Source organism: Kwoniella shivajii, chromosome 8 (genome assembly GCF_035658355.1).
Source record: "Kwoniella shivajii chromosome 8, complete sequence".
In the NCBI taxonomy this organism is placed as follows: Eukaryota; Fungi; Basidiomycota; class Tremellomycetes; order Tremellales; family Cryptococcaceae; genus Kwoniella; species Kwoniella shivajii.
In genome coordinates, this window is record NC_085915.1 from 665,909 (window position 1) to 681,199 (window position 15,291).

Genomic DNA, 15,291 nt, shown 5'->3' on the forward strand with positions numbered 1-15,291 from the left:
GCTACAAGTCACATACGAGTATCAATTGGTCCGAAAAATACGGCTTTCTACCAACGAAATCCACGCAGCACAGTTGAGGAATTGAGCAAAATCAGATTGACAAGATTGACAAGATGTCAATCATGGATCGCACTAGGGTCGCAGCAAGGGTGAGTCTGAGTTTGTCTCTTTTTTTTTACCCTTTACCCGAGGTCAGTCAGGTCAATGACCGGCTTAATAAGTGCAAGTGGAAAAATGAAAGGTAAAATAGTCAAAATTACTAACGTATTTTCATCTCTACACTTTCAATTTCTTATTGCTCAATAACATCAATCTACCTTGCTACTCGCTGGCATCACCTGGTATCCTGACTATGCTCGACGCTATCATCAATCAGCTGCCTTCGGGCTTGGTGGAAAGTGTAAAAACGATGATATCGAAATTAACGATGAACTCTTCCACCCCTTTATTACCTTTCATTCCTAAGCCTGGTGAGTGGAAGTGCCCTTTCTCAACCAGCTTTACTCATCGTTCATAACGACTCGAGCGCCAAATGATTCACACTCGCATACTTACTGACGATATCCGATGTTTGTTCATAGTCAAAGCGCTTTTACTCCTACTTTTCATATTTCATTCACCTTCATGGCCTTTCACATGGCATATTAGAGTATGGTATTGGGGTATCAAAGCTTATTATCTAGCATACAAGAAAGGTAGATCAAAGTATCTGAAAGATTGGAAAGTTCAATCAGATCAAAAAGGAGGTATAAAAGATTTGAGAACTAGAATAAATAGAATCGCTTGGGTCGATGATTGTGATTATAATCTACATCTGAGTAACTCGTAAGTCAAAAAATGATTTCACCATCTTCCAGTCAATGCAATTAATGCACATGCTCGTCCCTGAAAAATGCTGATTATATCCCATTCGCCTATAGAGCATACGCCAAGAACTCTGATGCGTTAAAGATGAAATGGTGTATAGAAGCTCTATCACCTCTTTTCACTCCAGGCGCTCATATGGCTTTAGGAGCTACCCATTACAATTTCTTCAAGGAGATCCCATTAGGAGCAGAATACGTCATGGAGGCTAGATGTGCTGGATGGGATGACAAGTGGTCAGTAGCTTTCAAAGAATTGCTGAACATCGGCTGTTCAATGCATATACCGATCCCTAATAGCCAAGTATTTGTATAGGTTTTATGTGGTCATTGAATTCATCCTCTATCCACAAAAGTCCAAATCATCGTCAAAATCAGCTTCAAAATCGAAGTCAACTGCTAAAACGGTAAAAGCTACAGCTCAAGATACAATAACAACAGCTGTGGAGAAAGCCTCAAATTCAATTTCATCCACTACGACTACCACTTCAACCACTTCTGATTCCACCGCTTCCTCATCTTCTCCCTTGGTACCGTCGATATCTGATCCACCAACACGTTCCACTTCTCCCAATCCACCTTCCAACGGTACATCCACGCCTACGACGATGAATAAAGTGGAAGAGATGAAACGAGCTTGGGCGGCTAGAAGGGGACAGAGATCAGATGGTGGAATTGTATGTTGTACTACCATTAGTGAATATTGCTTCAAGATGGGTAGAGTGACTATCCCTCCTGTAAGTTATCTCGTTGGCAATACAAGGGACTCTATTAATCCTTGATTCGATTGTCTCATTTCTCTCCATGACCATATGCTGACATATGTATGAATTAGCGAATCGGTCTATGGTTATCACTTCAATCACCTGAGAAACCCGACCAAGATCGAGCGAGAAAGATAGTCATGTCTAAAGATGGAGGAAGGACGTTTTTGAGAGGAGGATGGAAAGATGAACCTGATGCTGCTACTCTGGGCGCTGACATTGGTTTGGATGAAGGACAGGATCAGGATGCAAGTTGGGTAGGGAAGGGTAGAGAAGGGATGGAAAAGGTAGTTGAGGGTATGAGCGTTTTTTAAACGGGAATGTTTTTTAAATGGTTCTTTAGATTCTAGACGGATTAAAGAGGGTTCTTTAATATGGAATGTTAGCAGACATTGCAACCTTGTCTGATGAGTTTAATCGATATACGGCTTCCCAATGACATTACGACGAACTTGTTACGGCGCTCTATGTGAGTATTAGATAGACGCTGTCAACTGGCGACGATGTGTAATTGCTTGCTTGGACTCAAATTACTACATGCATATCCATGGAAGGCCTTCCGGTGTGACTGTGATATCTTCTGGATTCGCTCGCAACGTAACGGTCAAGAGCTCGCGAGATTTTATCCAGATGGATTCTTGCTGGAAGGAAATCAGATCTCGGTCTGCGGTTTACGGTCTCCGGCTTACGGTTTACGGTCATTTTTGATAACTTTAATTTTCCACCCGGCTTCGGCGGTTGAAACAATTGAAAGCCGCCGATGTTGATACGCTTACCAACCTCTGTCATATACACTATTGTCAACTTATCATTGGGGATATAGAAATAGAAGTACATATAGTCGTTGTTACTTGGGAGACGTATTGGATAGTGTTTTTTCGGTGTAGATACCCAACTGCAAGCACTGTTGACGGAGGATTCGTTCGAATCCGTTTCAGCAGTCTTAATATGTCGCTTCAATTAGTTGATAGATTGACTCAAGATCTCCGGATCTCTTCTATTGGTAGATCCATTGGACATATCAAATCCCTATTGACGGTTCTGCCTAATAGACCCAGTGAGTAGTAGTAGTAGTACTTACTCCCTTCCCACGACACGGTATTCCTTCTTTTCAGCATACATGGGCCAAATACAATCAACTAACTAAATCATCTTCGTTCACGTCAGTCACTTCGATTCTATTATTGATCATATTGATAATTCAAGCACCTTCATTACCGTCAATATGGCATTTAAGGATAATCAAAGTAGCTTTTATACCTCGTTTGATATTCTGGTTCAAAGGTAAAAAAAACTACATGAAAGATTGGAAAGAAGGAATGAATACATTTGGTGGTTTGGATAAATTGATTATGGAACATGATAGAATAGCTTGGTTCGATGATTGTGATTATAGATTACATATGAGTAACTCGTGAGTGATTTCGCCTCAAAAATCGAAAGAATCCATTCGCTAACTAAACTAAACTCTTGTACTCTTGTATCCTTGTGATTGGTTGATTTAGGTCATACGCCAAAAATTCCGATTGTGTAGAAATGGATTTTTGCATTCAAGCATTCTCACCTATCTTCTATTCGGGCGTATATGTAGCGTTGGGTGCATCGCATTATAATTTCTTCAAGGAAATTCCCGTCGCTTCGAAATACAGTATACAAGTTAGATTTGGTGGATGGGATGAGAAGTGGTGAGTTGTTTTTACTGGCGCAGGATAGGATGGGGGCTGGGGGATGGGGGATGAGATGGCCTACTGTTCTATCATTCTCAGAGCAAAAGGCGATTAGACGATCGGGGCATTAACGCTATTTTACGAATACCGCAGGATATATCTTGTTACAGAATATGTCATGTATCCTTCCAAACAAAACTCAAAGACAAAATCAAAATCAAAAACAAAATCGAAACCACTTGTGAACGGGAATGAAAGCGCCATTGAACCTATCGAAGCTATGAAAGGAGGCATATCATCATCTTCATCAATAATACCGAAAAGTAAAGTAGATGAAATCAAACGATCATTGATAGATAGACCGAGAACAGATGGCGGAGTAGTTTGCTGTAGATCTATAAGGGAATGTTGTTTGAAATCAGGAAGAATCACCGTACCTCCTGTGAGTGTACTTTCTTTCTCTCTCTCTTGATCATACTAAAACCCCCGAGTCTTCACTCCTTCCTCTGATTTATTCAATAAACATCCCCAAGCAAGACTGACTAATCCAAACCAAAAACCCCATTCACTTTATAGAGAATCGGTTTATGGTATTCCCTTCATCATCAATCCAAGGTCGAACAAGATAGAGCTAAATCAATCATCCTATCCAAGAAAAAGGATGATGGTTTCAAATTCTTGAAGGGAGGATGGAAAAATGAAATTGACGCAGATACACTTGGATCGGATATCGGATTTGAGAATGAAAATAATGATTGGGTAAAGAACGGTAGAGATGGTATGATCCAAGTGTATAATGGTATGAGCAAGTTTTGAGCGCGGTGCCTATACTTCAGGTCGTAGAGAGAAGAAAAGATGTGTGAGAGAGAGAGAGCATAGACAGAGAACAGGAAATGAGAGGGAAAACACATTCGTTATCAAGGTTATTTACGTAAATGCTTTATCTTATCTTATTTTAATCATACTCCGAGAAATGAATAGATTCATAGACATCCCGAACAATTCTTATCACTTGTCCGAAGCTTGAACATTGATGATATACAAGATATACATACAAGATGAATGGGATCACAATTCCAGATTCCAGATCATTGTCCTATGAGTACTGCACACTTGCGCTTCCTCACGATACCCAATCCAGACATCTAACTTGATCTCAACAAGAACAACATGAACCAACCTATTGCCCAAATTCCAACCAAGACCATAGACAAAGATTGTATAGCTCTCCTCACCCATCTTTTCCATACTACATCCTTTCTCGTTGATGCCTCCGAGTAATCATTATCTCTTCCTATCATTTCTTCTTCATCAATCTCATCATCCGAGTCGATCTCATATTGCCTATATACCTCTACATCCGATCTTGCTCCTTCCGTCTCCCTTATTTCAGATTCAGAGGGTTGTGTTAAAGTAGCTTGAAGTGAATGACTTGAATTGGAAGTTGAAGGTCTCACAATTGATCTCCATTCCAAGAGTGAAACGAGTAGTTGTGAGCCATCAGTCAATGGTAATGGTAATAAGTTGAATAAGAATAATGAAAGTGATATGGTTGATATGTATCTGATCAAATAAGCGAGACATGAATCATCGATGTCAGTTACAATCCTCTCCAGCTCATCCTCAGTAGGATAGGATATTTATGGAAGTCATCACTCACTTGAAGAATAGATCCGCCCATCTGATACCAGCTTTCCATCCTCTAGCACCTTTATTTGATATTTCAACATTATTATAAACTTCTGCCCTCGGTCCTATCCAAAGAATTACTTTTTCATCTATATTCTGATCATCATTTTCTTTCACACCGATTCTTAGTATCCCATGTTCATTACTGTTTTCAGTACCTCCGATTATATCTGATCTCGATGATGAATCTCCCTCACCGATTACCTCTACAAAAGGTCGGATACAAACCCACCTTGAATCCGGACAAGGACATTTAGTCGACTTGATGTCTAGTATAGGATGTGGTGATAAACATCTTTCTTCACCTTTTGATGGCCCATATGTAGATCTGAACATTATCTTTGAATCTTGATTACGTTCGGAATACTTCGAACTATGTGATGAGGAAGTAGAGTTGGTTTGACAAGGCGGTAATGGTTGTGATAGGAATGAAGTTTTATCCATGCACCAACCTCTACCAACATCTCCAATTCTATCAGAAAGTAAATATTCAGACCATTGATCTGGACTCGAAGTAGACGACGTGAAAAGTGGGATATCATCAAGATGAGTTATCAATGACCCTGCTTGAAGATGATCATATAATGGGGAGTTCTGGTGAAGTGATGATATGAGCACTTCTGTAATTTATTGGAAAAGTATTGAGAGAAAAGATAACAAGCGTTGCGAAAAGAGATTCACTGACCCAATGAACATCCTGCACTATAATCCCATCCATATTCCTATCAGACCAAAGAATACTGCCTATTCCTGAAAAAGTGAGAAGCCATACGGAAAACCAAGTTAGGAGATTATGGAATGGACCTGAAGTGGCCAATCGCATCTTTGCATTTCTACGATCGGTTAACGGTGTCATTGTCAGCATCCTGATTCGCATGAACGTTGTGCTCGTATATATGGGAATGACAGAGTGCAGAGTGCAGAAGAGGAAGTAAGTGTACTTACGGATCCAAGTTATCGACTGTGGAAGGAAACGATATCATCATACTTGGTATTCCAGCATGTAAACTCAAACTGAATCGAGAAGGTTGTATATCGTCTCTGTATACATTTACGGGTGGAACGATGGTCAGCGAGATTGAGATTTCGTTCGATTGCATCCCTGTGAATGAACAAGGGCTTCACGTACAATGCAGCACTGATTGCATGTCCGAATTCATGTATCAACTGATTGATCAATAAAGCTAAGATCAAAGTGGGTAGATGAGTCCATGGCATCGTCAGACCAGGTATCTACTCTGTATTAGCTTCTAGATCATTGTGTAAGTTGGTCCAGAGAGATTTTCGCGTGCTCACCAGAGGCTGTAATCCACCTGCGAAATCCCATTTCCCTTTCCCACTTTTCTGAATCGATATAATTTCCTTTTCACCCGCTATGTCCAGAGCTCTTTTAACGATTTCCTGCGTTGTAGCTTGTTCCACTTGATCCGATATGACTTGTATGGTGTGTAAACTTATTTCCAACCAAACTTCTTTCCAGACTGAGATGACAGCCCACAGACTTCCAATAAAAGCAACCATCATCCCCAATAATCCTAATCCAATACCTACATTGTATATTATCTTCAATCGTCTGAATAAAACTAGTTTCACGTTCAGCTTGTTCAACAAATCTTTAGGTAGAGCATTGAATGATTGTGTCCATAAAGAAATCGTTATTCCTGATCTCTCGAATATCCATATTGGTGAATCATCAATTTCGGAGATGTCATTTGGAGGTGATGTCAATTGATGTTTATGCGATGTTGTCGGATTGTGATGATGGTTCTTTTGTTGATATTTCGATAGCCAGTATACAAGGTAGATCAACGATACGAGTAGTATTGACGGCAAGGTATAAATCGAATCTAACATTTCGTACTATACCCAAGAACACAGGAATAGCTTTGTAAATAGAAGTTGAGGCGTATCGTTGCGCTATTAGGTGAACATGGCAGATATTTCGTGGTCCAGCCTCTCGTTCGAATGTCTATATCATGTGTCAGTTGTCAGTCATGTTTGATGAAGGTTGATGATCATTCCTATATCTACCATTAACAACAACAATAACAATAACAATACTTATATTTTAACATTCTCATCATGTTTCTCCCTTATTTCTCCGAAAACTTTCCAACGGAACCGAATAAAAGGTCAGAGAAAAACAATCAAAACCACGCTACGCGTAACATCAATTGAACCGCATATCAACCCTTCTTCAGATCATACTCGAGTATAAAGCAGGTTCACAGATCGTATCAGGCCCAGACTCGGACAGATCAAGAATAGGATGGCAGAGTCGGTCAGATCAGATCAATATGATGAAGACGAAGGTGAGCGTTGTCGTTTCTCCCTTTCGGCAAATAGTGATTGGGAAAGCTAAATTGAGACATTATGATCCAACTCTTCAAATTTTGACTTGGTTAAATCCCCACCGGATATCAACCTGACACAACTCCATACTACCATCAACCTCATCTCCACGCTGTTTCCCTATGGTAACATCTACAGAAAGACCCGAATTGTCACACTTGGCTTCATGGTCTGTCTCCTCGCACAAATATGGGTTCGGAGTTGACAATCTAAGGGATGGTAACGATAATACGTTCTGGCAGTGAGCAAATTCATTTCCATACGTACTGTGTTATATGCTAGAGTAAAAATACTATGGGAATCACCGGATTGATTCAGCCTTTCAAAAAGTGGAATCGGACAAGCTAACAGACTTTAACGTGTGCAGATCCGAAGGCCCTCAACCTCATTTGATAGATCTTTCATTCCCTAAAAGGGTGCACGTATCAGTGAGTATGCGTATTCGTCTACCGTATTCGGCTATGCTTTATGACGAGATATAAATCAGAATACCGCTAATATATGTGATGTGATGTGATGATAGGCAATAGCGGTACATATGTCACATCCAAGGGATGATTCATATACACCTTCCAGAATTTCAATTAGAGCAGGAACTGGATTACATGATTTACAAGAGGTACTTTACCATACTATTTGATTATGAAGGAAGGACCCCTCTCATTCAATAGCCGAGTAGGTGGAAAGGGATCATGCTGATCGTTCGACTTCGCGCTCAGGTTAGACATATGGAATTCAGTAAACCGGATGGATGGATGCCTATAGTTCTGAGACCTATGGAAGTTAGTAATGATGTAGATGAAACTGAAGGGTGAGAATCAGACAATCTTGTGATCCCAGATAGAGCAGCTCGTATAACATTGGCCATTGCAACGTTGAGACCTAGTGTCAATCGTGATGCAGTGCTCATCATATTTCAACGATGACCATAGCCCACCAATACCATGTCATCATCTTCGAATTATAATACTAGCAAATCATCTAAATGGGAAAGATACTCATGTAAGAGGGTTGAGAGTGTTTGGATCACCAATGTGAGTCTTATAAATATACGATATGTTTTGGTTTTCCCATAACTCAATATCCATGTCTTCCCTCATCTCGGCAACTGATCGTTGTATCCAATATGGTCCAATTTAGACAACCACAAAATCCTTCTTCAACTCCACTATCCCCACTCTCAGAGACATCTTCATCCAACGATCAATCGGGATTGAAAAAGACTACAGGAAAACAATTGTTGCAATTGGGCCATGATGGTCTGAGTGGTTTCACAAGTCAACAATTCAAGATGCATGAGTTTATACGTTGATCCCTAATTTCAGTTCGAATAGATGTTGTATGTTGTATTTCTATTCTATCTCATGAATCTATCTTGCCTCATCGTCTATCTTGTTTTGAACATGCTTGCTGAGCTTGTTTGTCGAGGACACCAAATACCTTTGCCCGCATCCACACAGACAATCCTAACTCCCTCACACTTTGTCTTTGTTAGACTCTGTCATAAACTTGATCATGTCATATACCAGTTGATTGATTTCTGTTTTACATCCTAGTTCTTTACCTAATTTAATCATATACCCATTTATATAGTCAATTTCAGTTTCTCTTCTATCTCTAATATCCACAGCCATGGAAGTTACGTTATTACTTGTTGAACTAATGATCTGTTTAATCGTTTCTTTCATACTATCTTTTTCAAACACACTTAAATCTTCTCGTGATATCTTATTCGTTTCTCCTGAAGAAGTGAGATGTTTGATGAGGATCTCAGAACATTCGTCGACTAATTTATTGACTATTTCTAATCCTATTGGTATATCTAATAAAGATGAATTTGTCAATTTACCTCTACCTAAAATCGCTGTTATAGGATTAACCGAAGCGTTGACTGCTAATTTGAACAACATGGCTTGATTCAATTTATCGAATGGTATCACATCTGAATTCAAGTCTGTCATTTTGGTCAGAGCTGTTAATGTATCTTTCAACGTTTTTAGACCTTCTGTCTCTATCGTTTCACTAGCATTTTCCTTCGCGGTTGAATGTACATTATCCAGAACATCTTTGTGTGGATCGGATTGTGTATCCTCATTGACGAAAGAAGAGATCAGATTTTCGAAACTTTGACCTGTGAAGAACGACGAAGGAGAAGGAGGGACTACACCCCATTTGATAAATCCTTTTCCTGCAGGTGTGGTATGATTCACATTTCCTTTCGAATTGGTAAATGCTCCGTGGGGCGTAGTGCCCAATATAAAGCTAGGTCTTTCCTTTACATCTGTGAAATGGGTATGAATCAGTTCGGAATGTACACCCATCCCATTTTGAAGTAACGTGATCACTGAATCACGATTCAGTCTTGGTAATAATGGTTCGATAGCATTCACAGTTTGGGTGGTTTTCGTTGTTACTATCAAGCTTTTTATGGGTTCATCAGTCCTTTGATATTCGGATAGAGGGTTCGATGATTCTATCTCATATCCGGTCGAAGTTGACCTCACACCATCTCTCGTACAGGTAATGGTATTTGGGAAACCGCGCGGTGATCGAACGAGAAGAGTCAAAGGGGTGGTAGGTGATGTTACCCTTAGGTTGTGCGCTAAGAGTGTGCCGATTGATCCTACGCCCAGCTGATCATCACTATTATCAGCTTCCCATACAGATCACCTGACAACGGCTTTGACATACCAAGTGTATCCTTGTCATTGTGTACTAACACAGGGGACAGAGATGAATGCTGTTGTCTGTACTACCAGGTTTATATAGAAAGAGAATGCGAGTGTATGAGATGAAGGGATGGACCACCTCCACCGCCACATTGCTCACTCGATGATAGTATGAGCTCGGGATTATGATTTCCACCATGCCAATAACGCCGAGTGTGGTTTATTAACATATGGGCTATTGTCACGAGAGAATTGCAAGAGATCATGGATTGAGGAAGAAATAAAAAGTTGATTTGAATTCAACATTTTACATTCTGATATATCAACACTTCACTTCATACTCATTATTAGCATTCCCAAAGACTCAACCTCAACGTTCAAGTATCATCAGCTCTCACCGAATCGATCATAGCATTCTAGTCTCACACAATTCAAGGTAAGTCGATCTCTCCAGAAATACCTAGGCATCAGGAGAGGATCGATTTGGGTTGCTCGGAACACTTTGGCCGGAGTGTCGCGTGAAGGTCAAACATGACCTCGAGAGATATGAAGAGCGATTCCTGCAGATGTAGCTCAGAAGAGAGGAGTTCAGGTCAAGTCTTTACAAAGTCTGATCAGATCTTGTTCCTATGGCTGTCGTTCCTGCATCTCCTTGTATTTCGAAATATCAAAACTTGATGTTTCAACTTCACCTCCTCTCTTCCCTTTAATTGCCATCCAACACCTGCAGTCCCAAGTATACTGATCATCTCCCTGTGTTATGTAACTCTAGATGTCAATTCACTTCGCTCCTCAATGGGTTAAACCTATCAAACCATCAGGTACATCATTGACTCCAACCACCGAACATCCATCCGGTATATCATCGAAAAATTCCACTACGCATTCGAGCTCGAATTCGATTTCTCACACCGCGGCAGCAGGATCTAACAATATACCTTTCCCAGCATTGTCCCAACGTGCCGCTTCTCCAACTACTGCAACCGCTCAAAATCCACCTTTGAGTTATTCAAGAGTTACGCATACACCTTTATCACCTAGCTTCCCACCTGACGCAAGTTATTTCCCTTATCAAGAACCGAATGGTATTCAAGAGAATGGAACTGCTCATCCTTTTAGGTATAGTAGAGAACAAATCTTGGCTCTCTTTGATGAGAGCAAATTCAAAGAAAGACCTATTGAATTAGTGGAAATGGCAGAGGGTGGTGGCGTGCTAGTCAGTAAAGCTGTGAATAGACCTGTGGGATTGAGGGATCATACTGAGATAGAGAAGAAGGTGAGTTCTGGAGTAATTATCCGTTCGCTCAATAGCTCATACACTAATGTCATTTCCAATCAGCTCCTCTCTACTTCGATTCACCCCCCCGCACCCTCTCGTCGTCAAGCTACTCACGCCAATGTCTCGACCCCTAATCCTGTAGAGCCACCTACTCCCAACGGTCTTCCATCTCGTCGAGCAGGTGGATTCGCCCGTGGTGAGGGCGGAGCGTTTGGCGGTGGACTGGGTGGTAAGATTGGGACCATCGGTGGAGGTCTGATGAGTCCTGGTGGGTTGGATAGTAAAGCTCCTGGTGCTCTAGGTGGTGGATTTGGAGGAGTAGCCAAGAGATTGGGTAGAGTGAGAGGTGAAACTGCTGAAGCAGGTGCAGGTGAGTCAGCTTCTCATTTGCCGCTTTTTTGGTAATATAAGCTGACATGCTGAATAGATGGTCCTCGATCTACAGTGCCCAATTGGAGACCTGCTCGTACTGCTTCTGGAAGCTTTGAAGGCGTTTTAGGATTTGGCAGTACTCCCACTACTGCATTATCCTCTGCTGCACCCCTTTCACCCAGCGTGGACGTACAGACAGAGAACAACGATGCCAAGAACAGGAATGGTGAAGTGCAAAAGGAGAAGCCAGATGAAGAGAAGAAGGAAGAGGATCTTGGCAAATTCGGTAAAGGTGGTGGACCAGGTTGGGGAACAGGTCAGAAGAAATGGAGAATTGCAGCGGGTCTATCGGCTCGAGGAGATGGCGAGAAGGTAAGTTTGAGTAACCAGTATCGTCGGAAATAGATAACTTATCATATGAGCAGACTCTCGACCTTCCCATCGCCGACGAACCCAGTTCAGCATCTGTAATTGCCACTCCCTCAGCGACTCCGATTCCAGAACGTGATGCTACTCTGCTTGAGTCCATTTCCGCTCCAGCCGTACCTCATCTTGCAAATGGTACACATGAACAGGCTCAGGCGGCTGGTCTGCCTCAGAACGAAGAGAAGCAGGATTTGGGAGCAGTCGAGTGGTTTTACCGCGATCCAAATGGTCAAGAGCAAGGTCAGTCTGCCAGTCGACTCTACGCTAGTTACCCTAGCTGATTACCTTGTTGTTATAGGTCCATTCACCGGCACTCAGATGCACGATTGGTACTCCCACTCTTACTTCACCGATGACTTGCCTCTTCGACGAGCTCTGGAAAACACCTTCCGTCCTCTCTCCGAACTCAAAACCGCTACCGGGAATGCCGTTCAACCCTTTTTATCTCCTGTCAGACCTCGTCAAGCTCCTCCCAACCTTCCCATCCCTGTTGCGGCACTCCAGCAACAAGCTCTTAACGGACATAATGTTCCCCTACCCGACTCATTCCGGAATCTTGGTATCTCCTCCCCTATAACTGCTGACCCACGAATCAGTCCCCAACCACCTCTTCAACCTACACCTCAACAGTTCAACCAAGGTTTCCTTCCTGATCCAGCGGCGTTCTCTCCTAATGCTTATGGACCAGGACATAACGGTGTTCTCGGTTCTCCCGCTGCTTTCGGTCCTGCCCCAGGTCAAGGTGGTTGGGCTATGGCTCCAGGGGCTCCCGGTACTCCTGGCGCTCCTGGTCCCCGACTGAATGGTCCATTTGGTTCCATAGGTATGCCATCACCTATTGGATCTGCCCCTCTTCCTTTCATGGTACAACCGCATATGCAACAATTTTTCCCTTCTCAAATGCCTCAAATCGGTAGTCCCGTTCGAAGCGGAGACATGTTTTCTCCGTCAATCGGTGTAGGTGCTATCCCCACTTCTCCATGGGGCATGCCTCAACCCCATCAACAACAGCCTCAACACCCCTCTGCCTACGCTCCCCAGATACCCCAACAACAAGCTTGGTCAAATGAGCAGCAACAACCCAACCCTGTCATCGAACAAGCCGTCGCGGAAGCCCTGTCACCTGTAGAAGTATCAAATGGTGTACCTGCTGAAGCTGCTCAACCCATCCAGGCTGACGAGAAACCGGTCGAGAATGAAGCTGCTCCGGTAGAAGCGGTGGAAGAGCAAATTGCTGAAACACCTGAAGAGGAGGCATCTCCTGCCCCTCAGACTGAGCATCAAGCATCTGTCTCATCAAAGGCACCTGCTTCGGTCTGGGGTCAAACCCCTTCTCGCCAATCAACAACGGCTTCCCCTGCTCCTTCTTCACCATCCTCCGCTGCTCCTACTCCTGCTCCTACCTCCAAACTACCTCCTGCACCAGCCTCACTCCCTGCCAAACCCGCGGCTCCTGCCAAGCAACCTTCGACTACGGAAGTCTTCGCTCCCAAGACCGTCGCTCCTGGAACTCCAGGTCCTACCACTGGTGCCATTTCAGGTGAAAAAACATCAGCCGCTCCTAAACCTGCTCCATGGGCTATCAAAGATGAGAAAGACGTAAAAGCTCTATCATCACCTTCCCTTCGAGATATTCAAGAAGCAGAATCTAAACATGCCGAAGCTCGAAGAGTTGCATTGGCAGAGGCTAGAGCTGCCTCGGCATCACCCGCACTCACACCTTCAGCTTCGACGGATGATTTCCCTACTTCAATGGCATGGGGATTACCTTCTTCTAAACCTTCATTACCTACTCCCGCGCCCTCGACACCTACGGCACCCGCCTGGGGTGGAGGTGATATTGCCCCTAAAAGAACATTGAAACAGATTCAAGAGGAGGAAGAGAAAAGAAAAGCAAAAGCTGCTCAAGCTGCTAGAATCGCTCAAGGTGTCACTGGACTACCCTCTGCTGCCGGTGCCGTGCCCAGTAGTCAAAAGAGAGGTTATGCTGATTTAGCTGCCAACGCTGCTGTGAGTTGTCCTACGTTTCACTGCTTGCTCGATACCGTGGTGGTTGACAATGACTTCTGCTAACGGTCTGATTTGCAATATAGACCTCGACTCCTCCTGCAGGATGGACAACAGTAGGAGCAAGTGGTAAATCCGCTTCTACACCTGTCACTTCAACAGCTGCCAGATCAGTTTCTACCCCTGTGGCCAAACCTGCCACTCCAGTCAAATCAATCGTACCCTCCCAAAGTGCAGCTTCCATCGTTGGTACACCTAAAAAAGTGAATGGTACTTCTACTTCTGAAGAAACTAATGCGCCAAGTGTCGAGTTCATCAGATGGGTCAAAGGTGCTTTGATCGGATACAAAGGTGATGGTGGGTTGGCATTCTAATCTTCCTCTATCTGTTTTACATCTTCTGGATTTGATGAGTTGGGAGTGAATACTCGATGTTTCATATAAGCTGATTTATCAATCCCTTATTTTAGTCGACGACTTTATTAACAATTTCCTACTCACCTTCCCTATTGATTTACCACAATCATCCCGATCCGAGACTCTGGAAATCATCTCCGATTCAGTTTACGCCAACTCATCCACACTTGATGGAAGAAGGTTCGCCCAAGAATTCATTACGAAACGAAAGCAAGATTCAACGAGACCAATAGCACAAAAAGGAGGATCGACAATTGTGAAAATAACTTCATTGGCTGATGTAGTTAAAACTCAACCACAAAAGAAGAATGACGATCTAGGTTTCAAAATCGTTAAAGGTAAAGGCAAGAAGAAGAATTAGGTATTGAGGTGGTCAAATAGTGCATAACGTGAATGCGATATCAGAAGTAATTTGAATGGAAAGTTTCATCGAGTGAAACAAGTAATGATAAAGAAATGAGGTCAATGTTACATACAAACGTCAAAATTAATGCATATATCATTTATCAATTGCACTGCACATTCTACCCGTTGATTGTTAGTCAACGGTGCTTTGCCACGATACAATACATGTAAATGTGTTGCATGAGATGAGATATTTCACATGATACTAACTATTAAGTGATTTGGGATGGAATGGATTGTTTCAGCATTTTCACATTGACTTGCTCGCTTACACCCTTGCGCTAGCCTCTCGCTTTAAGCGTCTACATATCGTGTTGAAAGATGTAGGTGTCATCTTGAGGATTGTTCCAGAATATGAATCTTCGTTGAAATCGCAGTTTAT

At 42.5% G+C, this 15,291-nt stretch overlaps 6 protein-coding genes across 6 annotated transcripts; 4 read left to right on the forward strand and 2 right to left on the reverse strand.

Moving 5' to 3' along the window:
• Positions 1–352: 352 nt before the first annotated feature.
• Positions 353–1,941, forward strand: IL334_006018 (uncharacterized protein; the record flags this gene model as incomplete). The annotated part of the gene is made up of 5 exons (XM_062937723.1): positions 353–470; positions 582–825; positions 921–1,100; positions 1,180–1,600; positions 1,699–1,941. 5 exons carry the CDS (start codon positions 353–355, stop codon positions 1,939–1,941), a joined length of 1,206 nt encoding a protein of 401 aa, XP_062793774.1.
• Positions 1,942–2,575: 634 nt separating this feature from the next.
• IL334_006019 (uncharacterized protein) lies at positions 2,576–4,110 on the forward strand (the record flags this gene model as incomplete). Its single annotated transcript, XM_062937724.1, has 5 exons — positions 2,576–2,684; positions 2,795–3,041; positions 3,133–3,312; positions 3,448–3,736; positions 3,871–4,110. 5 exons carry the CDS (start codon positions 2,576–2,578, stop codon positions 4,108–4,110), a joined length of 1,065 nt encoding a protein of 354 aa, XP_062793775.1.
• A 329-nt stretch (positions 4,111–4,439) lies between these two features.
• On the reverse strand, positions 4,440–6,837 carry IL334_006020 (uncharacterized protein; the record flags this gene model as incomplete). Its single annotated transcript, XM_062937725.1, has 6 exons — positions 4,440–4,857; positions 4,955–5,577; positions 5,669–5,816; positions 5,929–6,024; positions 6,113–6,216; positions 6,280–6,837. The coding sequence occupies 6 exons, from the start codon at positions 6,835–6,837 to the stop codon at positions 4,440–4,442; spliced, it is 1,947 nt and encodes a 648-aa protein (XP_062793776.1).
• Positions 6,838–7,252: 415 nt separating this feature from the next.
• IL334_006021 (uncharacterized protein) lies at positions 7,253–8,647 on the forward strand (the record flags this gene model as incomplete). Its single annotated transcript, XM_062937726.1, has 7 exons — positions 7,253–7,295; positions 7,474–7,576; positions 7,703–7,763; positions 7,859–7,954; positions 8,055–8,146; positions 8,268–8,369; positions 8,476–8,647. 7 exons carry the CDS (start codon positions 7,253–7,255, stop codon positions 8,645–8,647), a joined length of 669 nt encoding a protein of 222 aa, XP_062793777.1.
• Positions 8,648–8,810: 163 nt separating this feature from the next.
• On the reverse strand, positions 8,811–10,044 carry IL334_006022 (uncharacterized protein; the record flags this gene model as incomplete). The annotated part of the gene is made up of 2 exons (XM_062937727.1): positions 8,811–9,968; positions 10,027–10,044. 2 exons carry the CDS (start codon positions 10,042–10,044, stop codon positions 8,811–8,813), a joined length of 1,176 nt encoding a protein of 391 aa, XP_062793778.1.
• A 732-nt stretch (positions 10,045–10,776) lies between these two features.
• On the forward strand, positions 10,777–14,865 carry IL334_006023 (uncharacterized protein; the record flags this gene model as incomplete). The annotated part of the gene is made up of 7 exons (XM_062937728.1): positions 10,777–11,280; positions 11,344–11,653; positions 11,711–12,027; positions 12,081–12,321; positions 12,380–14,091; positions 14,175–14,445; positions 14,558–14,865. 7 exons carry the CDS (start codon positions 10,777–10,779, stop codon positions 14,863–14,865), a joined length of 3,663 nt encoding a protein of 1,220 aa, XP_062793779.1.
• Positions 14,866–15,291: the final 426 nt, after the last annotated feature.